This window comes from Pseudophryne corroboree, chromosome 5 (assembly GCF_028390025.1).
Source record: "Pseudophryne corroboree isolate aPseCor3 chromosome 5, aPseCor3.hap2, whole genome shotgun sequence".
NCBI classification, from domain to species: domain Eukaryota; kingdom Metazoa; phylum Chordata; class Amphibia; order Anura; family Myobatrachidae; genus Pseudophryne; species Pseudophryne corroboree.
Window position 1 is genome coordinate 81,685,888 of NC_086448.1, and position 25,537 is coordinate 81,711,424.

At 46.1% G+C, this 25,537-nt stretch overlaps 1 protein-coding gene across 2 annotated transcripts in view; it reads right to left on the minus strand.

Annotated features, from left to right (window-relative positions):
* Positions 1-25,537, minus strand: part of ANKIB1 (ankyrin repeat and IBR domain containing 1) — a 220,438-nt gene that overhangs the window by 78,641 nt on the left and 116,260 nt on the right. For both annotated transcript variants that reach the window (XR_010177583.1, XM_063921412.1), the window contains exons 6-7: positions 6,990-7,198; positions 3,902-3,990 (exon numbers count right to left, since the gene is read on the minus strand). Coding sequence is in view for 1 of the 2 variants with exons in the window: in XM_063921412.1 (XP_063777482.1) it covers positions 3,902-3,990; positions 6,990-7,198 (298 nt within the window). In the remaining variant the exon portion in view is untranslated. The remainder of the gene's footprint in view (positions 1-3,901; positions 3,991-6,989; positions 7,199-25,537) is intronic.

The window sequence follows — 25,537 nt, forward strand, 5'->3', positions numbered from 1 at the left end:
CTCATGAAGCCATACCATAAACATTACCGCACAGTGCAAAAAACCCAGAATGCCACCTCCTATAAAAGATGACACAAACTAGGACTCCCCTCTCCACTCTATCTTCGGGAACAGGACAGCCAACAGCACAAAGGGGACAAGGTACCTACCTCTTATAATACTGCAAGCAGCAGGGAAGGCTACCTCACGTACAGTGCATCCGGAAAGTATTCACAGTGCTTCACTTTTTCCACATTTTGTTATGTTACAGCCTTATTCCAAAATGGAATAAATTAATTTTTTCCCCTCAAAATTCTACACACAATACCCCATAATGACAATGTGAAAAAAGTTTTTTGTTGAGATTTTTGCTAATTTATTAAAAATAAAAAACTAAGAAATCACATGTACATTAGTATTCACAGCCTTTGCCATGAAGCTCAAATTTGAGCTCAAGTGCATCCTATTTCCACTGATCATCCTTGAGATGTTCCTACAGCTTAATTGGAGTCCAACTGTGGTAAAATCAGTTGATTGGACATCATTTGTCTATATACACACCTGTCTATATAAGGTACCACACTTGACAGTGCATGTCTGAGCACAAACCAAGCATGAAGTCAAAGGAACTGTCTGTAGACCTCTGAGACAGGGTTGTATAGAGGCACAAATCTGGGGAAGGGTACAGAAAAATATCTGCTGCTTTGAAGGTCCAAATGAGCACAGTGGCCTCCATCATCCATAAATGGAAGAGGTTCAGAACCACCAGAGCTGGCCGTCTAAACTGAGTGATCGGGGGAGAAGGGCCCTAGTCAGGGAGGTGACCAAGAACCCGATGGACACTCTGTCAGAGCTACAGCATTCCTCTGTGGAGAGAGGAGAACCTTCCAGAAGGACAGCCATCTCTTCAGCAATCCACCAATCAGGCCTGTATGGTAGAGTTGTCAGATGGAAGCCACTCCTTAGTAAAAAGCACATGGCAGCCCGCCTGGAGTTTGTCAAAATGCACCTGAAGGGCTCTCAGACCATGAGAAACAAAATTCTCTGGTCTGATGAGACAAAGATTGAACTCTTTGGCATGAATACCAGGTGTCATGTTTGGAGGAAACGAGGAACCACTCATCACCAGGCCAATATCATCCCTACAGTGAAGCATGGTGGTGGCAGCATCATGCTGTGGGGATGTTTTTCATCGTCAGGAACTGGAAGACTAGTCAGGATAGAGGGAAAGGTGAATGCAGCAATGTACAGAGACATCCTGGGTGAAAACCAGCGCTCTTGACCTCAGACTGGGGCGACTGTTCATCTTTCAGCAGGACAACGACCCTAAGCAGACAGCCAAGATATCAAAGGAGTGGCTTCAGGACAATTCTGTGAATGTGCTTGAGTGCCAGAGCACAGACTTGAATCCGATTGAACATCTCTGGAGAGATCTGAAAATGGCTGTGCACCGACGCTTCCCAATCAACCTGACGGGGCTTGAGAGGTGCTGCAAAGAGGAATGGGTGAAACTGCCAAAAGATAGGTGTGCCAAGCTTGTGGCATCATATTCAAAAAGACTTGAGGCTGTAATTGCTGCCAAAGGTGCATCAACAAAGTATTGAGAAAAGGCTGAGAATACTTATGTACATCTGATTTTAGTTTTTTATTTATAATAAATTTGCAAAAATCTCAAAAAAACTTTTTTTCACGTTGTCATTATGGGGTGTTGTGTGTAGAATTTTGGGGGGAAAAATGAATTTATTCCATTTTGGAACAAGGCTGTAACATACTGTGAATACTTTCCGGATGCACTGTACATTGAGTATTGGATAACCGTTAAAGAAAAGTTCTTGAGCTTGCAAAGGGACGGCCAGAAAGCACCCTAGATTTCACGCTTCTTTGGAGACTTCTTTGGAGCCTAATTCAGACATGATCGCTGCTGTGAGTTTTCGCACAGCAGCCAATCAGGTCTGAACTGCGCAGTGCGCCGGCGCATGCCAGACAGCCGATGGCCATCTCAGTCCTGCGATCGCCTCTGCCTATCCGTTCACTGGGCGGAAGGGGGCGGGCCAGCGGCATTTGGACCCCGCTTTAGGGGCATGGTCCGGTCAACGCAGGCGTGTATGGACCGTGTGGGGGGCGGGCCGCGGTAGCTACATGATGTCACACGCAGCCGCTGCGACCCGGACAGCGACGGGTAGCTCCCTACCAGCGCGCAGGAGCTGCGCTGGTAGGGAGCTACTCTTCAGGTACAAAAGCATTGCAACCGTGCAATGCTTTTGTACCTGTGCGGGTGGGAAGGGCCTGACATGCGGGGTGGACTAGCCCTGTGCTGGTGTCACCCCACATGTCCGAGTAACTGATCGTAGCTGTGCAAAATTTTGCACGGCTACGATCAGGTCTGAGTTAGGCCCTAGGAAAGCTACATAAACACACTTCCCATTATAAGTAAAGAGCAAAGTAAAAAAAAAAAAGCAAAAAGCCCTAATACACAAAAAAACACGACATCGGAAGACTTCTGGGGGACCGAGTGAACCAATTATTAACATTTAATAGGCACCACAGTGTGTAGGCAAGGCCGTACTTAAAACACACATTAAAATGAATAACACAGCATAAAGACAGTACACCATCATGTAAGTACATAGCATGAATACATTTCTATACAACCACAGACAGGGAGGGACGAGGACATGTGCAACGACCCAGAACAGGCCGTGTTGAATGCTATTTTCTCACATTACCTATAACAAATAAGAACGCTATAAACTCCCTTCTCTCCTTACACCCTCATTATTAAAAAGATTATGCGGTTAATTGCCTGCTGACAGATAATGACCCAAGCAGGATGGATGTAAATAAACAAACGATAACAAATAATCATTATGACAAAGAATAGCACGTTCTACATATCATTACCAATGTATCGCTAGAGGGACTGCAATAAATAACCATTTGGATGCATAACAATTTTCCATAGCGTCCTACTTTAACTTTCTGAATCGCATCCTCAAGTTCAATAAAAACAGGATTAAATCAGAAAAACATAAAAAAATCCCATGTGACTAAAAACAAATGATCAGACCTAAAACACAACCAAGCCCAACGTAACAATGTCACCATATAACAAGAATATTACTTAGTAGTGCTCCAAGCAATAACGCTCAGGTCTTGTGCAGCGGTCTCAGGGTAACGAGGCAAAGGTGAGAGTGCTAGCTCCTGCTCAATCATCGCCAAGTCATTATGAAGGTTGGGTAAATGCCAATGATCAGACAGATTGGGGGGGGGGGGGGGGTTTGATGGAGGAACAAGAGGAGGTCAAAGAAAATGCTAATATGAGAGCAGACAGCGTTCCTTGGTTCCTGTTTATATATTCATTTTCTGGCCTCTTTACAAAGCAAATACACGAGCTCACGCTGGGCGATCACAATAACAGAAGCGCTGTCCCCTAAATAGCATACCAAATGTCATCTCCCGGCAGAGCAGTCAGAGGGATGGCTAAATATATCCCGCATTACCCATATAGACGCATTAGCTTCCATTATTAATGCATCCGCTGTTGTCTGGCACTAAGTGGCCGAGGAGGAATAGAATATAATTTACACTGATCCTTCTGATTTATCACATGGTTCCTGTTCTATTATAATACTTTAACGCTGCCGTGTTATAACAGATGAACTGTATCACCTGTGTTGGCACATAATCACGTCAAGCGCTAGGAACTTACTGTACAGCGCGCAACATAACCGCCTCTTTGGTGCACAGACAACCACACGGTGTAAACATGCGCAATTGTTATACGGCGTCTCGTGTCCATGTAGGATAAAGACGGCTAAGGTGTGTGAGGAATGGGTGGCGCGTTTCAAGAAGCCTAAATATAGTCATAAATGAATATATGGTGAAACGGTGCTAAACCTTTTTAAACAGTCTGAATACTTACGCCTCCCAGCATGCCCTGCAAAACTCGTGTCCACATGGGATCTCCACTTGGTCTTCAAATACAGAAATGCCGCACATGCAGATGCCACACTGTGGACAAAGACAGAGGCAGAAATATTACATTCCGCTGAGAAATAACAATGAAAACAGTGTACAATATCTGTGCCTGCATACAGTGATCAGCAACATCCTCATAATCCTACTGACATCCCTCCTATGAAACCTGAAATGCTAGGAGTACCACTATGAAAAGGTAAGTGTTTGTCTATATAAATATCAAATCAATTTGCAAAGCTGTAGGGCAAGAGATCCAAACAAGGACACATTAGCATGCCATTAACTCCTCCCATCACCACCCTACACCTAATCACAACACAGGGATTCTGATTTACAAGCAAAGCACAAAAGCAAGTGACTGGGCAAAACCATGTTGCACTCCCAACTCACCGCATTCTCCATATGTACAAAGCTCCAGAAAGTAGAACCTTTTGCAGCTTTGTACCCAGTAGGTAACACCCTCTATAGCCATTGCCTAATAGAAGCATATAGACTTCTTCTTCCAGTCTTCACAGAGAGATCCAATCAGATTGCTCCAAGTGTCCCCTGCGGTGCACGTCACGACTATTGGGCCATAAACCGGGAAGTCCTATCATCGCAAAGGACAGCTATTTGGGAAAGAGCTGTCCTCTACAACTATAGGGGTACATTTACTAAGCAGTGATAAGAGCGGAGTAGTGAGCCAGTGGAGATATTTCCCCATCAACCAATCAGCAGCTCTGTATCATTTTAGAGTATGCAAATTATAGATGTTACTTCAGTGCTGATTGGTTGCCATGGGCAACTTCTCCACTGGCTCACTTCTCTGCTCTTATCACTGCTTAGTAAATGTCCCCCTAAGGATCAAAAAGGGCTGAGATTACATAAAGGATAAAAATAAAAGGTGCAGACTAGATGGGCAACTTCTCCACTGGCTCACTTCTTCACTCTTATCACTGCTTAGTAAATGTACCCCTTAATCACAATTCTACGGCGTTAATAACTCTGTTATGCACCCGATAAGTGGCAGGATATATTGCACCCAAAATGCAACACAAATTGACCTCTAATGCTACGATTGCTCCACTGCCTTTATCTCTTGCATTCCAATAATTCTTTAAGGGGTAGGGCAACTTTTACTAACACATATGCTTTTAGATGCTACCAAGTGCCTTCCTAGTTGACCTGTGGCCTACACCAGGTTGAGCGTACCGCCTCAGCCCCAGACATCACCGACGACATTAGCTGTGAAAACTCTCAAATTATATTGCTGCACTTCGGCACGAAGCTGAAATGATTACTTAACGCTTGGATGAGTCCCTATGTTGGCTGGAACCCAAAAGCGTTAAAATTAATGTCCTTTTTTTTCTGAGCCATTCCATTATTATTGATGATTGCATAATGCTTCAGCTGAATATCTCGGAAGCCCAGCGAGCCAGATATAAATAACACAAAAACGATTATACGTCCCTTCTTCTGAGCATTCAAAAGGCTTTTTATGAGCTCACAGTACGGAGACAAATTTGGAAATGCAATAATTAATGTGGCTGGAAACATCTGCTTGAATTTAATTGGGGGAGGGAATTCTTTGTCAGAGATAAGAAAAGGAAGGAGAAATATTTACATAATGCTAGAGGGACAAAAATCATTATTTCCTTAGTAATGCATTTTACAGATGAGTCTGCATACTCTGTCGCTGTAATCGCCGCAAACAGCCCTTCTCTGTGCGCCGGGTCCCATGATGCTTTGATTGCGCCAAGCATCTTTTTCACCCAAATTTGCGTCTTAGTCACAACGAAAGAAAACCCACTTCTGATAGTTAGAGTTACGATGCAGCGACCGCCCCTGTTTCATGCTAAATCCATTGCGCCAAGTATACAGACTCGGGTTCGTGTTGTATATCAAAAGAATCAGCGCAGTCTCGTGAAGCGGTTTTGTCAGATTGCTTTGCGACTAAGACGCAAATGGGGGCGAAAATTAAACAAAAGACAATAAATTTGTCTTCGACACAGTTCACATGCATAAGAATACTTCTGTATTCTTGAATCCATTAAAAAAAAATAATGATGTTTACTTTGTCTATATGACATACTGTATAACAGACGACAGGTCAGTGAGGGTGTGCGGTATAGAATATCTACACTGTCTACATAGTCATTACGTGGACCCCATATGGTCAACATGCATTAGGTCAAGGGTCAAAAAGGTAGACAGTGGGTAAGGTCAACAGGGTAAAAATGTCGACACAAAAATTCAAAACAGGTGGGGTTTTGTTTTTTTGTTGTTTTTTTTTTGGGGGGGGGTTATTTTGTTATTATGTTTAACCATATCTAAGCACAATTAGTGGAAACGTGTACCCTCGTTGCTTCACTTGCCATGCTTCGGGATAGGTGGCCCAATGTGCTTGCTGCTGGTTACAATTCCCAATCGCAGTTCACGTGGATAGTAAATTAAGCAAAAGATGGACAAACATGAACCCCCCCCCCAAAAAAAAAAAAAAAAACTTGTGTCGACCATCGTCTACCTTTTACCTTCTGACCTTTTGACCATGTCGTGTTTTTGACCCTGTTGAACTTATGCATGTTTACCATATGGGGTCACCCTATACATTGGAACTCGTCAGTGAGTGTATGGCACCTGACATCTAAAAGGAAATACATTGTAGCCAATCAGATTTGTCTGTGACATACACAAGACTTTTGAGATCCTAAAATTTGTTATAATGTCTAACAAATGGGCAGCACTGCATAACATTTTTTAAATCTCACTAAAATAAATGCCACATGGGCATCTTTATTCAGAGTATTAACTACTTTTCCTGAAATAAGTGAACAATGAACATTCCACAGAAACCACAAATTTTTGTAAAAGTTTATTTCATAGTAAGTTGGCAAAATGCTAGTACTCCCATCTGAGGAGAAAGTGGGGAAAATGGAGATGGCTAGGAAACTCTGGCCTGAACAGTCTATGGGCAAACTTGTCCACAGAGACCTTGCGGAGGTCGCCTCAGTTACACTATGTTTTGGCGGAATACCGTAATGCATGAAACGCACCAGAGTTGTGTCTATGTCCCCGGGAGACAGACTGATTTCATCTGGAGATGTGACGGAGGAACGCGTGGTACGGGGGGTACGTGGAGAAGGCAGTGTATCCCAGGCGTTGTACCCACTTGGAGGTGGGGTTGGCATTTGGACGCCTGACCGTTGGCAACAATTCTCAGGACTGCACATCCAATCTTCAAGTAACTTTTCCCTGTCCCAATCTATAAAAGAACACAACATTATTTTTTAAATTTAAAGATGCATTAATTATGGATACATCCTGAGCTTAGATTCTCCCCCAAACAATTATGTTGATCAATGCATAAACTAAATTAACACTGGCATTACTATCAGAAACTATAACAGTCTCAAAGACTGTAAGCTCCTTCGACCAAGGAACCAAAATATAATCTCTAATGTCAAAGAGTTATAAATACTTTCTTCTTTATTTTACACCTATATATTTTTTCATCTTGTTTGAAATTCACATACTATTGAGGGGAGGGAAAAAGTTGGTGTTATCCATAGCAACCAAACATTTTTTCCTATCAGAGCAGAAAATGAAAGCTTAGCACTTATTGGCTGCTATAAGTACCTTCACCATATGCCAAAATTTCCATAAATATTCCCAAAAATATTCACTGACAATAAAAAAAACATGGAGAAGTGGGTTCCGCTGTGTTCATTCTCTATACGCTGTCCTCCAATATACACAGACTGCTAAAGGAATCAACACCCTCGTCATTATTATTATTCTACAGTAATTTACACACAGACTGCATCCAAACGCACACGTGGAGTTAGCAGAGGCATTAGGGAAAATTTCGGCCATTGATGAAAATTACAACAACATATACATTAAATACACCTAAATTAAATACTGAACACACTGGACTTTTCTCTTTTGATGACAAAAGTACAATGTGGAGGAGCATCAGGTGGGGGGTGGGGTACGCTTTGGGTGGGCCAATAAGGATATGGGGATGTTTAGCCAACCCACAGTTTGCAGGACAAGCAGTACCGGAATGAATTCACACCATCTCGGTGGTGATTATATTATATCAGTCTGTCACGTGTTGCACACACATCCCAACATGACTCTTTACACCTGTGGTAAAACGGGAGGTATTTATGGAAAAGGAGCACATTGCAAAAAGGGTCTGGTAACCGATAGCCACTTCTACAATATAGAGAATATGTATACTGTAGGTTACAGTACAGTACCATCATTTAACCGTGCTTCATTACCATGCACTTAAAGGAGTACCCCGGTTACACAAGTTTAATCTGAGATGCGCCTGTATTTTAGTGGTGCCCTGGGATCTGCAGGCTGGTAGAGATTTTCCTGGGTTTCCGTCATGGCTGCAATAAAAAACTGGGGAAAAGCAAATTGTTTACTATTCTAAAACGGCTCTGAAAAGGAGCGTGAGCAGGAGACCAATCAGAAGCTGCAATCTCTGCGCCTGCAAATTCCTACTGGTCCACACAGTCACACCCCCAAAGGCACATTTTTCAGGACTCCAAAGGGCAGAAGCAATTCAGTAATAACTTTTACTAGAAGTGCTGCAATAATTAACCTTCCTTATATCTTTGCCAATGTACTGACTGATCTGAATCAACACACATTTCCACAACCACCGAGTCACAACTCATTGTGTTAGGGATACCGTACGCTGCCTTGCAGCACTGTATAGGCCGTGGGAGGCAATACAGAATAGGCCCCCCCTGCTGCATAGAACCCAGAAATTGCCATACTGCCCTATATGGTCTTACCACAGCCATGATAAAATCCATCCTCTGGGAGATTTAAGCAGTAATAATATATAATTTTTTTTCACACACACGTCATTGTGTTCAATACTCACTACTTAGCGAATGTAAAATATCAGCCGGTGTTTCCATCTAAAGAGGACTACAGCCGGCACCAGAACGCCCCAACGGGGCACAGGGCAAATACCCGGTGGGCCCCAGTTCTCGTGGGCCATAACCCCTCCTCTTATGTCAGGTTCCAGAATGTACAATTGCAATATACATTATTACTCTATTAGAGCGTCAGTTACCTGGCATTGAGTCCTGGCGAGTGCTGTTTGGTCGTGTTTGGGGTGGCAGTTGGTGTGGCTCCCCTATTTGAATTTTGGACTGTGCTGCAGCCTCACCTCTGTAACTGCCACTGGCAAGGAAGTCCAGGAACAGAGCATTTTGTACCTAATGGAATGGGTCATGTTGAAGGGTATGCATGTGGTATTGTCCCATGCAATTCAGTAACTCTGCACTGGTCACAGAGTGCTCAGATATGTCAGCTACCCCGGTATGTACGCGGCCTGGATATCAGTCACCGGCTGCCTGGGTCAGCTACTTCGGGAGGCGGGTGAAACACTAGGGATGGCTGTTGTGGAGGTACTGTAGACTTTCCATCAGTGCTCTCTGGTGATCTGAGAGAACTGTGTATGCGTGGCAATTTCTGGCAACCCCTGTCCCGCCCCCATACAGTACAAAGGATGTACAGCCCTGGTAAATCTTGTTAGGTGATTGTCTAATGTGTTTCGAACTCAGCTGCTCATTTGCTCAGGAAAGTCTTCATTTTGTTTTCGGATTCCTGATCTCTCCCTTTAGCGGTTTCCTACACTGAGTGCTTGCACTGTGTACCAGACCCTTGCTACGCTCCAGACCACACTACTGCCAGACACCCTGTCACTATTTGTCCGCACTGTGTTCCAGGCCCTTGCTACACTACAAACCACACTACTGCCAGATACCCTGTCACCGTTTGTCCGCACTGTGTACCAGACCCTTGCTACGCTCCAGACCACCTTACTGCCCGACACCCTGTCACTATTGGTCTGCACTGTGTACCAGGCCCTTACTACGCTCCAGACCACACTACTGCCAAACACCCTGTCACTATTTGTCCGCACTGTGTTCCAGGCCCTTGCTACGCCTCAGACTACACTACTGCCTCTATTAACTTGAATTGTGTATGAAACTTTAGCAACTCTTCATGACTATGCTTTTGCCCGACCATTTGCTAGTACAGCTTGTACTACTTGTGTGTGCACAGGACCTGGAACTGTTTAACACCACTCTAATAATATTGCCCCTGCCTACAACCATCTATACCATTAGCACCCCAGTACCAACCACATATTTTCCACCTAGGCCGCTTCCTTGCTTCTCCTAGAGAGACTATAAGCTCCAGCTTAAATAAATAACAAAACTGAGGTAAAATTGAATTTCAAAGAGGTTTGCCATTTCCAAACATCTGTACTCAAAATTCCTGGTCTATGAAAGCAGTGGTTTCTGTTTATGTGGCGGAACAGGCTACACACGCCAGCGGCCAGAAATGACTGCACCACTGCAACTCCATTTTGCGCTGTCAAGTTAAAAACACTGCCAGAAACTTAACTGTGGGACGTACACTGTGTACGTGACCTGTCTAAAATTAGCCCCCCGGGGACGTAAAATAAATGATCTGATCTGACAACATATAACCACAAAAAAATCAAGTGCGAACAAGACTTGACTCCATAAAAACACTTGACATGTTAAACCATCTGCTAGAGATTTCAAGTCTCTGAAGACAGATGGGAACGCGGCTGCCAGCAGCCGTTATAAATACTTATTAATAACGTTTATCAACATTGACTACTAATCATTACAGAATTCTCAATGACAGTCTAAATAAAACTCCTAATAATGGCAATTAATATAATATCTTCCATAAAGTGCCGCAGAGAGGCAATCATGAGAGTGTGTTTTCAGAACATTTGGATTACCTCATTTCTTGAGAATAAGACCCGATATGTGATGTACTGTATAGGAGCTTAGGAGACGCATTCATGGCAGAAAACCAAATTTAGATTTTACATCTTAAATAGAAAATAAATTATTTTGCAGAGCCTTTAGAAATATCAAAAACCTGTGGACTACAGGGTATCTGGATGACAGATCAACAAGTCGACATACATTATGGAGAAAGGTAAAAAACACGTTTTGGGGTTTTTTCCCCCCACGTTTTTCCATCATTTGCTTGATTTACTATTCTCGTAGACATCTGTTACCTTGCACGAAGTGACGTGAGCCCGTGAGGGTCTACATTTGTGCTGACGGTCGTTATAAAACATGGAATATACTAAATTTGGCCAAAAAACAAGTGTTGACCATTTTTGTATTGTCCATGGTCATGTTGACCTATTGACTGTCTACCAAGACATTCTATTATACCATACCTGGACTGCGGGGCACAATAGTCTCTCAGAAATAAAGGTTTCGGCTTCAAAATCGCCATCCAGCATGTTATAGGACTTTCTTGTTCTCTTTAATTCCTCCGAGGCAGTGAAAACATCATCGATTGGCTGATAACCTCATAGGTAACAGAAATGCCCCGTATAGATTGGGCATTATCATACAGGCAACAATAACATTCACACCCAAAACCAAAAGTAGACCATAGTAAGAGTCACAATAAACCATTTTACAACTTGAGGAACAAAGATTAAGAAATGCAGTTATTGTACCTGTAATAAATAGGGCTAAATTAAGCATTAAGCTTTAAAACATCTTTGTCAAATAACTTACCACATAATATCCAAAATAGTGCAAAAGGGGGAAATTTGCCTTGGGATTTGGTAAATAATAATAATTATGCTATCTAGAAAATGGTGGCCGCTACAAAAAATTGCATGCCATGCCCGAATGTGCGCTCATCTTACTCTTCTAGTACTAGATTAACAAAACGTCACCGTGACAAAAACTATCTCCTTCCCAAATGAAGAGCCAATCACAGTCACCGATTGGGCAACAGAGCCCACAACGGGCATCGGTTGGGTGACAGAGCCCACCGCAAGCCAACCTGAGATAAAGTGGAGAAACATATATACATACACACACACACACACACACACACACACACACACATTATATATATACATATATATATATATATTAAAATATAAAACCTCTACAGTAACTTGATGTTCACTTTGTCGATAGTTCACTATAGGTGAGATGTGCAGACCTTTCAGAGATAAGCTTCTAGCTATAATCTATCTAGCACATAGGTTCTCAGGGTGCCCAACGGTCCAGGTTTTAAGTTTATCCATGCTAGGCCACAGGTGAATTAATTAGCACCTCAGTCCATTTGATTTAACCATCTGTGCCGAGCCATAGATAGACCTAAAACCTGGACCGTTGGGGTTCCTTTTGGACCGCGTTTGAGAACCTCTGATCTAGCACAATCTATCATTTTACATACATTTATTGCATATTAAATAAACATTGTAGCTTTAATCAAAGTGAACAAACAGCTACTTCCACACAAAGCATTAATGCCTCGATAATGGATTCTATTTTAGGCATCAATTAGTTTTATTTGGAACAGAACTATATTAGCAGACAGGTAATAAATTATCACAAACGCCAGAGTTCTTATACTGAACAGACAGATACCTGCGGGCCAAACTATCAACTGTACCCAGAATAACCTTTGCTGCTCCTAGATCGTGGAAAGCAGATAAAAGCTAAATATATATTGTATATGAAGCACTTTGGATAATCGTGTATTCATGTTCAATCACACATGACGCACATGAATGAAAATTTTTCTTTTCGGAACAAAATACTTCACATTCTGGAGGAGGGACTGAAGCTTTCCTGCTGGTGGGGAACCACAAGAGATAGCTGACCCCAGCATGCAGGTTAGTTAGGCCTGGTCTGTAAACAGATTACGCAAGTGGCTCTCAAACTGTGTGCCGTGGCAGATGGGTCATGGAAAGAAAACATTGGTCAAAAAACATTGGCACCCTAGACGAAGATGGGTCATGGAAAGAAAACATTGGTCAAAAAACATTGTTTAGTCTTGTGTTTCCCAGACCCAGTCATATGATCCACTCTCAGTCCAGACATTAGGCATATCCCTGCTTCGGCACAGGTGGGTAAATCAAACTGACTGAGGTTATAACTAAGCCACCTGTGATCATGTACCTGGACTATGAGTGGGCCCTAATACATGGGTTTGAGAAATACCGGTTTAGTCCTAAACATTGCAAACTACCATGGTATTTAAGGGGGTGTAGTATGTTAAGCCAGCTGCCGGGATCCCGACAGTCGGCATGCCGGCAGCGGGGCGAGCAAAAAAAAAAAAAAAGAGCCCCTTGCAGGCTTGCTGCGCTCGCTACGGGTCTGGGACTCCAGGTCGACAACAAAAAGGTCGACACGCCTTAGGTCGACACCGTAGGTCGACATGGACAAAAGGTCGACATGGACAAAAGGTCGACAGGAACAAGGTCGACAGGAACAAGGTCGACATGGACAAAAGGTCGACACGAGGTGGGGGGGTTTTGTGTCGTTTTCTTCGTAGAGTGACTGGGAACCCCAATTAGTGCACCGCTTCGCTCACCATGCTTCGCTCGGCACAGATTACCGTACCAATCGTAGTCCACGTGGATCGTTAAGTATGAAAAAGTTCCCAAAAAAAATTTTTTTTTTTAAAACCTCATGTCGACCTTTTGTCCATGTTGACCTTGTTCCTGTCGACCTTTTGTCCATGTCGACCTAAGGTGTGTCGACCAATTGGCGTCGACCTAAGGTGTGTCGACCTTTTTGTTGACGACCTGGAGTCCGAATACCCTCGCTATGCTGCGAGCACGGTGGCACGCCACGCTATTTATTCTCCCTCCAGGAGGGTCGCCCCCCCCCCCCCAAGAAAGAGAATAGTTGTCGGTATGCCGGCTGTCACAACTCCGACGCCGGTATAGTGAGCGCCGGGATCACGACAGCCGGCATATCAAATGAGGATTAATTGCAGTGATTGACTCTCAAGAATCATTTGGGGGAGGTAACGGGGTGACTGTAAAAACGTAGGATTGTCTTGATCATTTCCGAGGCGAGTCTCTGGCTGCCAGTGGGTTTCAATATGCAGAAAACATGCGCCACCATCTTAGTTCTCAAAGCTATGCTGCAGGAACATAGGGCTATGCTGAACTTCAATATAATCGGTTGATCTGAGGCCGACGGTGTCTTTGTACACAGCCGCTGGGATTAGCCACCAGTCGGCCCCGCTGTACAATTCCTGGCTTGTGCTGCATTTGCAAATTTGCGCACAGCCCCTGTGCACAGGATTGTAGTAGCGATGCATTAGGATACATCTCTGAATCAGGCCCTGTGTTTTCAAGGCACCCTAACAGTACAGGGTTGTAATTGGCACCTCAGTCAGTTTGATTATACAGTTTGTGCACAAGCATGGATATCTGTAAAACCTGGACTGTTATCATGCCTGGGTACGTGTGTCTGCTTAGCTGCAATAGTTTAAACCAGTGGTTCCCAAACTCAATCCTCAAGGCACCCTAACAATGCACATTTTTCAGGTCACCTGTGGATTTATTAAAGGTGACCGTTGGTGAAAACGTGAACAGTTAGGGGTCCTTGAGGACCGAGATTGGGAACCACTGGACTTAAAACTGACTCATACAACTACTGTAGCTTCATATACTTAGAATTACTAGACTTGCAACACAGGTGCAAATAGCTACATGTGTTAGGTGTCTGACTGTAGTACATAAGGTTGGGAGTTTGAGTCCCGTGCTTATCAGGTTTGTGCTCTTAGCACACTACATAAAGTTAACATACACTAGCAATACACAACTTTCTGGTCAGCTATTCTAGAAATCATCATTTATTTTTTCTAATTCATCTCACAAACTCAAAGGCAGAAATGATCTCATTGGTCCATCAGGTCTGTCTAAAACGGGGCAGTTATTTTGTCATTGTGCAAGTTTATTTTTTTATTTTTTTGTGAATTCTTTGCCGAGGCCGATAAGTTCTCATCACCGTTGTCGGGAAACGGTTTCATGGATCGATCTTAACTCATGTAAAAGATACAGCTACCTCTTACACATCTTCATTACGGTTGGTATTGGGAGACCGGCGTTTGGGATCCCGGAGGTCACCATACCGACTCCAGGATCGTAGTCTCCAGAATACGGGGGGGGGGGGGGGGGGGAGCGCAACGAAGCTCGCTGCGCTTGCCACAGGTTCTGTTTCCACTCTACGGGTGTCGAATTGTAGAATTTTACAAACGTGTTCTCCCCTGACCACGTAGCTGCTCGGCAGAGTTGTAATGCCGAGACCCCTCGGGCAGCCGCCCAAGATGAGCCCACCTTCCTTGTGGAGTGGGCATTGACAGATTTAGGCTGTGGCAGGCCTGCCACAGAATGAGCCAGTTGAATTGTGCTACAAATCCAACGAGCAATCGTCTGCTTAGAAGCAGGAGCACCCAGCTTGTTGGGTGCATACAGTATAAACAGCGAGTCAGATTTTCTGACTCCAGCCGTCCTTGAAATATATATTTTCAATGCTCTGACAACGTCCAGCAACTTGGAATCCTCCAAATCGCTAGTAGCCGCAGGCACCACAATAGGCTGGTTCAGGTGAAACGCTGATACCACCTTAGGCAGAAAATGAGGACACGTCCTCAATTCTGCCCTGTCCGAATGGAAAATCAGATATGGGCTTTTATACGATAAAGCCGCCAATTCCGACACTCTCCTGGCTGAAGCCAGGGCCAGTAGCATGGTTACTTTCCATGTAAGATATTTCAAATCTACCGATTTGAGTGGCTCAAACCAATGGGATTTGAGAAAATCCAAAACTACATTGAGATCCCACGGTGCCACTGGGGGCACAACCGGGGGCTGTATATGTAGTACTCCTTTTACAAAAGTCTGGACTTCAGGAACTGAAGCCAATTCTTTCTGGAAGAAAATCGACAGGGCCGAAATTTGAACCTTAATGGACCCTAATTTGAGGCCCATAGATAATCCTGTTTGCAGGAAATGTAGGAATCGACCCAGTTGAAATTCCTCTGTCGGGGCCTTCCTGGCCTCACACCATGCAACATATTTTCTCCAAATGCGGTGATAATGTTGTGCAGTCACCTCCTTCCTGGCTTTGACCAGGGTAGGGATGACCTCTTCCGGAATGCCTTTTTCCCGTAGGATCCGGCGTTCAACCGCCATGCCGTCAAACGCAGCCGCGGTAAGTCTTGGAATAGACACGGTCCCTGCTGAAGCAGATCCCTTCTTAGAGGTAGAGGCCACGGATCTTCCGTGAGCATTGTTGAGGCGGGACGCCATCATGTCCACCATTGGTCTTTCCCAATGGACTACAATCATGTGGAAGACTTCTGGATGAAGTCCCCACTCTCCCGGGTGAAGATCGTGTCTGCTGAGGAAGTCTGCTTCCCAGTTGTCCACTCCCGGGATGAACACTGCTGACAGTGCTATCACATGATTTTCCGCCCAGCGAAGAATCCTTGCAGCTTCTGCCATTGCCCTCCTGCTTCTTGTGCCGCCCTGTCTGTTTACGTGGGCGACTGCCGTGATGTTGTCCGACTGGATCAACACCGGCTGACCCTGAAGCAGAGGTTTTGCCAGGCTTAGAGCATTGTAGATTGCTCTTAGTTCCAGTATATTTATGTGAAGAGACGTTTCCAGGCTTGACCACACGCCCTGGAAGTTTCTTCCTTGTGTGACCGCTCCCCAGCCTCTCAGGCTGGCATCCGTGGTCACTAGGACCCAGTTCTGTATGCCGAATCTGCGGCCCTCTAACAGATGAGCACTCTGCAACCACCATAGCAGAGAGACCCTTGTCCTTGTCGACAATTTTATCCGCTGATGCATCTGCAGATGCGATCCGGACCATTTGTCTAGCAGATCCCACTGAAAAATTCGTGCATGGAATCTGCCGAATGGAATCGCTTCGTAAGAAGCCACCATTTTTCCCAGGACTCTTGTGCATTGATGCACAGACACTGTCCCTGGTTTTAGGAGGTTCCTGACGAGTTCGGATAACTCCCTGGCTTTCTCCTCCGGAAGAAATACCTTTTTCTGAACAGTGTCCAGAATCATCCCTAGGAACAGCAGACGTGTCGTCGGGATCAGTTGGGATTTTGGAAAATTCAGAATCCACCCGTGCTGTTGGAGCACTACTTGAGTTAGTGCTACTCCGACCTCCAGCTGTTCTCTGGATCTTGCCCTTATCAGGAGATCGTCCAAGTAAGGGATAATTAATACGCCTTCTCTTCGAAGAAGGATCATCATTTCGGCCATTACCTTGGTAAAGACCCTGGGTGCCGTGGACAATCCAAACGGCAGCGTCTGAAACTGATAATGACAGTTTTGTACCACGAACCTGAGGTACCCTTGGTGTGAAGGGCAAATTGGGACATGAAGGTAAGCATCCTTGATGTCCAAGGACACCATAAAAATCCCCTTCTTCCAGATTCGCTATCACTGCTCTGAGTGACTCCATCTTGAACTTGAATTTTTGTATGTACAGGTTCAGAGATTTCAGATTTAGAATAGGTCTTACCGAGCCGTCCGGCTTCGGTACCACAAATAGCGTGGAGTAATACCCCTTTCCCTGTTGTAGAAGGGGTACCTTGATTATCACCTGCTGAGAATACAGCTTGTGAATGGCTTCCAATACCGTCGCCCTGTCTGAGGGAGACGTTGGCAAAGCAGATTTTAGGAACCGGCGAGGGGGAGACTTCTCGAATTCCAACCTGTAACCCTGAGATACTACCTGCAGGATCCAGGGGTCCACCTGCGAGTGAGCCCACTGTGCGCTGAAATTCTTGAGGCGACCCCCCACCGCCCCTGAGTCCGCTTGTAAGGTCCCAGCGTCATGCTGAGGCCTTTGCAGAAGCCGGGGAGGACTTCTGCTCCTGGGAAGGGGCTGCTTGCTGCAGTCTCTTACCATTTCCTTTGCCTCGGGGCAAATATGAATGTCCTTTTGCTCGCTTGTTCTTATAGGAACGAAAGGACTGCGGCTGAAAAGACTGCGTCTTTTTCTGCTGGGAGGGGACTTGAGGTAAAAAGGTGGACTTCCTGGCTGTTGCCGTGGCTACCAAATCCGATAGACCGACCCCAAATAATTCCTCCCCTTTATACGGCAATACTTCCATATGCCGTTTGGAATCCGCATCGCCTGACCACTGTCGTGTCCATAGACTTCTTCTGGCAGATATGGACATCGCACTTACTCTTGATGCCAGAGTGCAGATATCCCTCTGTGCATCTTGCATATAAAGGAATGCATCCTTTAATTGCTCTATAGTCAATAAAATACTGTCCCTATCCAGGGTATCAATATTTTCAGTCAGGGAATCCGACCAAGCCACCCCAGCACTGCACATCCAGGCTGAGGCGATTGCTGGTCGCAGTATAACACCAGTATGTGTGTATATACTTTTTAGAGTATTTTCCAGCCTCCTATCAGCTGGATCCTTGAGGGCGGCCGTATCAGGAGACGGTAACGCCACTTGTTTGGATAAACGTGTGAGCGCCTTGTCCACCCTAGGGGGTGTTTCCCAGCGCGCCCTAACCTCTGGCGGGAAAGGGTATAACGCCAATAACTTCTTTGAAATTAGCAGTTTTTTATCAGGGGTAACCCACGCTTCATCACACACGTCATTCAATTCCTCTGATTCAGGAAAAACTACAGGTAGTTTTTTCAGACCCCACATAATACCCCTTTTTGTGGTACTTGCAGTATCAGAGATATGCAAAGCCTCCTTCATTGCCGTGATCATATAACGTGTGGCCCTACTGGAAAATACGTTCGTTTCTTCACCGTCGACACTAGATTCGGTGTCCGTGTCTGGGTCTGTGTCGACTGACTGAGGCAAAGGGCGTTTTACAGCCCCTGACGGTGTTTGAGACGCCTGTACAGGTACTAACTGGTTTGCCGGTCGTCTCATGTCGTCAACCGACTTTTGCAGCGTGCTGACATTATCACGTAATTCCATAAACAAAGCCATCCATTCCGGTGTCAACTCCCTAGGGGGTGACATCACCATTACCGGCAATTGCTCCGCCTCCACACCAACATCGTCCTCATACATGTCGACACACACGTACCGACACACAGCAGACACACAGGGAATGCACTGATAGAAGACAGGACCCCACTAGCCCTTTGGGGAGACAGAGGGAGAGTTTGCCAGCACACACCAAAGCGCTATAATTATATAGGAACAACCTTATATAAGTGTTGTTTCCTTATAGCTGCTTAAATATATATAATATCGCCAAAAAATGCCCCCCCCTCTCTGTTTTTTACCCTGTTTCTGTAGTGCAGTGCAGGGGAGAGCCTGGGAGCCTTCCTAGCAGCGGAGCTGTGTAGGAAAATGGCGCTGTGTGCTGAGGAGATAGGCCCCGCCCCCTATTCCGGCGGGCTCTTCTCCCGGTTTTTCTGAGACCTGGCAGGGGTGAAATACATCCATATAGCCTCATGGACTATATGTGATGTATTCTTTTTAGCCAGAAAGGTATTAACATTGTGCCCAGGGCGCCCCCCCCAGCGCCCTGCACCCTCAGTGACCGCCGGTGTGAAGTGTGCCTGAGCGCAATGGCGCACAGCTGCAGTGCTGTGCGCTACCTCATGAAGACTGAAAAGCCTTCAGCCGCCGGTTTCTGAACCTCTTTCTTACTTCGGCATCTGCAAGGGGGTCGGCGGCGCGGCTCCGGTGACCCATCCAGGCTGTACCTGTGATCGTCCCTCTGGAGCTAGTGTCCAGTAGCCTAAGAAGCAAATCCATCCTGCACGCAGGTGAGTTCACTTCTTCTCCCCTAGGTCCCTCGTTGCAGTGAGCCTGTTGCCAGCAGGACTCACTGAAAATAATAAAACTATCAAAACTTTTACTCTAAGCAGCTCTTTATGAGAGCCACCTATATTGCACCCTGCTCGGACGGGCACAAAAACCTAACTGAGGCTTGGAGGAGGGTCATGGGGGGAGGAGCCAGTACACACCACCTAGTGGTCAAACTTTTACATTTTGTGCCCTGTCTCCTGCGGAGCCGCTATTCCCCATGGTCCTGACGGAGTCCCCAGCATCCACTAGGACGTCAGAGAAATAAGATTTTAAACCTACCGGAAAATCTTTTTCTTGTAGTCCGTAGAGGATGCTGGTACTCCGTAAGGACCATGGGGATAGACGGGCTCCGCAGGAGACATGGGCACTTTAAGAAAGACTTTGGATCTGGGTGTGCACTGGCTCCTCCCTCTATGCCCCTCCTCCAGACCTCAGTTAGAGAAACTGTGCCCAGAGGAGACGGACAGTACGAGGAAAGGATTTTAGTTAATCTAAGGGCAAGATTCATACCATCCACACCAATCACACCATAGAACCTGTGATAAACAATCTAGTTAACAGTATGAACAACAACATATCATCGGTCCATAACCGACTAAACTATAACATAACCCTTATGAAAGCAATAACTATATACAAGTCTTGCAGAAATAGTCCGCACTTGGGACGGGCGCCCAGCATCCTCTACGGACTACGAGAAAAAGATTTACCGGTAGGTTTAAAATCTTATTTTCTCTAACGTCCTAGAGGATGCTGGGACTCCGTAAGGACCATGGGGATTATACCAAAGCTCCCAAACGGGCGGGAGAGTGCGGATGACTCTGCAGCACCGATTGAGCAAACAGGAGGTCCTCCTCAGCCTAGGTATAAAACTTATAGAACTTTGCAAAGGTGTTTGACCCCGACCAAGTTGCTCGGCACAGCTGTAGTGCCGAGACCCCCTCGGGCAGCCGCCCAAGACGAGCCCACCTTCCTAGTGGAATGGGCCTTAACCGATTTTGGCAATGGCAATCCTGCTGTAGAATGCGCCTGCTGAATCGTGTTACAGATCCAGCGAGCAATAGTCTGCTTTGAAGCAGGGCCGCCAACCTTGTTGGCTGCATATAGGACAAACAGTGCTTCTGTTTTTCCGATCCTAGCCGTTCTGGCCACGTAAATCTTTAAAGCCCTAACCACATCAAGGGACTCGGAATCCTCCAAGTCCCGTGTAGCCACAGGCACGACAATAGGTTGGTTCATATGAAATGATGAGACCACCTTAGGTAGGAATTGAGGATGGGTCCGCAATTCAGCTCTATCCATATGGAAAACCAGATAGGGGATTTTATGTAATAAAGCCGCCAAATCCGAAACTCGCCTAGCCGAAGCCAAGGCTAACAACATGACCACCTTCCAAGTGAGATATTTCAACTCCACTGTTTGAAGTGGTTCAAACCAATGTGACTTAAGAAAACTTAATACCACGTTAAGGTCCCAAGGCGCCACCGGAGGCACAAAAGGAGGCTGAATATGCAGTACTCCCTTCACAAAAGTCTGTACTTCAGGCAGAGAGGCCAATTCCTTTTGAAAGAAAATGGATAAGGCCAAAATCTGAACTTTAATGGAGCCTAACTTTAGGCCCAAATTCACTCCAGTCTGTAGGAAGTGAAGAAAACGGCCTAGATGGAATTCTTCCGTAGGAGCATTCCTGGCCTCGCACCAAGAAACATATTTTCGCCATATCCGGTGATAATGTTTAGATGTCACACCCTCCCTAGCCTTTATTAGCGTAGGAATGACCTCATCCGGAATACCTTTTTACGCTAGGATTCGGCGTTCAGCCGCCATGCCGTCAAACGCAGCCGTGGTAAGTCTTGGAACAGACAGGGACCCTGTTGCAACAGGTCCTGTCTTAGAGGAAGAGGCCACGGATCTTCTGTGAGCATTTCCTGCAGATCCGGATACCAGGTCCTTCGTGGCCAATCCGGAACAATAAGTATTGTTCTCACTCCTCTTTACCTTATTATTCTCAACGCCTTGGGTATGAGAGGAAGAGTAGGAAATACATAGACCGACTGGAAAACCCACGGTGTCACTAGGGCGTCCACAGCTACCGCCTGAGGATTTCTTGACCTGGTGCAATACCTTTGTAGCTTTTTGTTGAGACGGGACGCCATCATGTCTATTTGGGGCAATCCCCACCGACTTGCAATCTATGCGAAGACTTCCTGATGAAGTCCCCACTCTCCTGGATGCAGGTCGTGTCGGCTGAGGAAGTCTGCTTCCCAGTTGTCCACTCCCGGATTGAACACTGCTGACAGTGCACTTACATGATTCTCCGCCCAGCGAAGAATTCTGGTGGCTTCCGCCATCGCCACCCTGCTCCTTGTGCCGCCTTGGCGGTTTACATGAGCTACTGCGGTGACGTTGTCCGACTGAATCAGCACCGGTCGGTCGCGAAGTAAGGTCTCCGCTTGACGTAGGGCGTTGAATATGGCCCTCAGTTCCAGGATGTTGATGTGAAGACAAGTCTCTTGACTTGACCAAAGGCCTTGGAAATTTCTTCCCTGTGTGACTGCTCCCCAACCGCGGAGGCTCACGTCCGTGGTCACCAGGATCCAATCCTGAATGCCGAACCTGCGGCCCTCTAGAAGATGAGCACTCTGCAGCCACCACAGGAGAGAAACCCTGGCCCTGGGGGACAGAGTGATCCGCTGATGCATGTGCAGATGTGACCCGGACCATTTGTCCAATAGGTCCCACTGGAAAGTCCTTGCATGGAACCTGCCGAAGGGAATGGCTTCGTATGTCGCCACCATTTTTCCCAGGACTTGAGTGCAATGATGCACTGACACTTGTTTCGGCTTCAACAGGTTCTTGACTAGAGTCATGAGTTCCTGCGCTTTTTCTTCCGGAAGAAAAACCCTTTTCTGGTCTGTGTCCAGAATCATGCCCAAGAAGAACAGGCGAGTCGTAGGATCCAGCTGCGACTTTGGAATATTGAGAATCCAGCCGTGTCGCTGTAACACCTTCAGTGAAAGGGATACACTGTTCTGCAACTTCTCCCGTGATCTCGCTTTTATGAGGAGATTGTCCAAGTACGGGATAATTGTGACATCCTGCTTTCGCAGGAGCACCATAATTTCCGCCATTACCTTGGTGAAAATTCTCGTGGCCGTGGAAAGCCCAAATGGCAACGTCTGAAATTGGTAATGACAATCCTGTATCGCAAATTTCAGGTACGCCTGATGAGGAGGATATATAGGAACATGCAGGTATGCATCCTTTATGTCCAACGATACCATAAAATCCCCCCCTTCCAGGCTGGCGATGACCGCTCTGAGCGATTCCATCTTGAACTTGAACCGTTTTAAGTAAAGGTTCAGGGATTTTAAATTCAAAATGGGTCTGACCGAACCGTCCGGTTTCGGGACCACAAACAGGGTTGAGTAGTACCCCTTCCCTCTCTGAAGCAGGGGAACCTCGGCCACCACTTGTTGAAGACACAATTTTCGAATCGCTTGTAACACTATCTCCCTTTCCAGGGGAGAAGTTGGTAGCGCCGATTTGAAAAACCGGCGAGGAGGCACTTCTTCGAATTCCAGCCTGTATCCCTGGGAAACAATTTCCATTGCCCAGGGATCCACCTGTGATTGAACCCAGAGGACTTCTGTTCCTGGGAACTAGCTGTGTTGTGCAGCTTTTTTCCTCTGTCCTTACCCCTGGCAAGAAAGGACGATCCACGTACTCTTTTGCTTTTATTTGAACGAAAGGACTGCATTTGATAATGAGGCGCTTTCTTAGATTGTGAGGGAACATAAGGTAAAAAATTCGATTTACCTGCCGTAGCTGTGGAGACGAGGTCCGAGAGGCCCTCTCCAAACAATTCCTCACCCTTGTAAGGCAAAAACTCCATATGCCTCTTTGAGTCGGCATCCCCCGTCCACTGTCTGGTCCATAAGACTCGCCTAGCAGAAATGGACATAGCTTTTATCCAGGAACCCAGTAAACTAATGTCTCTTTGAGTATCCCTCATATATAAGACAGCATCTTTTATATGCCCTAGGGTCATTAAAATGGTATCCTTATCAAGGGTCTCAATATCCGCTGATAAAGAATCTGTCCATGCTGCTACAGCACTACAAACCCAGGCCGACGCAATTGCCGGCCTGAGCAACGTACCAGAATGAGTGTAAATGGACTTCAAGGTAACCTCCTGCTTGCGGTCAGCAGGATCCTTGAGGGTAGCCGTATCTTGGGACAGGAGCGCTATCTTTTTTGATAAGCGTGTCAAAGCTTTGTCTACCCTAGGGGAGGATTCCCACCGTATTCTGTCCTGTGACGGGAAAGGATACGCTGTTAGAATCCTTTTGGGAATCTGCAGTTTTTTGTCTGGAGTTTCCCACGCTTTTTCGCATAACTCGTTCAGCTCATGTGAAGAGGGAAAAGTGACCTCAGGTTTCTTTCCCTTATACATGTGTACCCTCGTGTCAGGGACAGGGGGTTCCTCAGTAATATGCAAAACATCTTTAATTGCGATAATCATATATCGAATACATTTAGCCACCCTTGGCTGCAATTTTGCATCATCGTAGTCGACACTGGAGTCTGAATCCGTGTCGGTATCTGTGTCAACTATTTGGGATAGTGGGCGCTTCTGAGACCCCAAAGGTCCCGGCGACATAGGGACAGACATGGGTTGACTCCCTGACGGTACCCTAGCTTCAGCTTCTCTAATCTTTTGTGCAATAAATTAACATTAGCACTTAAAACATTCCACATATCCATCTAGTCAGGTGTCGGTGCTGCCGACGGAGACCTAATATTCATACACTCCCCCTCCTCCTTAGGTGAGCCTTCAACCTCAGACATGTCGACACACGCGTACCGACACACCACACACACACACACAGGGAAACTCTTTTCTGAAGACAGGTTCCCCACCATGCCCTTTGGAGAGACAGAGAGAGTATGCCAGCACACACCCCAGCGCTATATGACCCAGAAAAAAACACAGAATGTTTACCCAGTAGCGCTTATGTATAATGTATATGCGCCAATTATGTGCCCCCCCCTCTACTTTAAAACCCTCTTTCACCGTGTGTCAAGCAGGGGAGAGTCCGGGGAGCTTCCTCTCAGCGGTGCTGTGGAGAAAAAATGGCGCTGGTGAGTGCTGAGGGAGAAGCCCCGCCCCCTCGGCGGCGGTCTTCTGTCCCGCTCAAATTTACTAATAACATAGTGGGGGCTCTTTTTATACATGTACAGTGCCCAGCTGTACATGTATATATGTGTATTTGCCACCTGAGGTGTTTATTGCTGCCCAGGGCGCCCCCCCTGCGCCCTGCACCCTTACAGTGACCGAAGTGTGTGAGGTGATGGGAGCAATGGCACACCGCTTCACTGCTGTGCGTTACCTCTTATGAAGATCATGTCTTCTGCCGCCTCTGAAGTCTTTTCCTCACATATTCACCCTGCTTCTTTCTTCCGGCTCTGCGAGGAGGACGGTGGCGCGGCTCAGGGATGGACGGCGAGGGTGAGACCTGCGTACCGATCCCTCTGGAGCTAATGGTGTCCAGTAGCCTAAGAAACAGAGCCCTGAAACTCAGAGAAGTGGGTCTGTTTCTCTCTCCTCAGTCCCTCGATGCAGGGAGTCTGTTGCCAGCAGGCTCCCTGAAAATAAAAAACCTGACTAAAATACTTTCTTTTACAGGAAACTCAGGAGAGCTCCCTGAAAGCACCCAGTCTCCACTGGGCACTGAATCAAACTGAGGTCTGGAGGAGGGGCAGAGAGGGAGGAGCCACACCCAGATCCAAAGTCTTTCTTAAAGTGCCCATGTCTCCTGCGGAGCCCGTCTATCCCCATGGTCCTTACGGAGTCTCAGCATCCTCTAGGACGTTAGAGAAATAATGGATTCAAACGCCAGACATATGG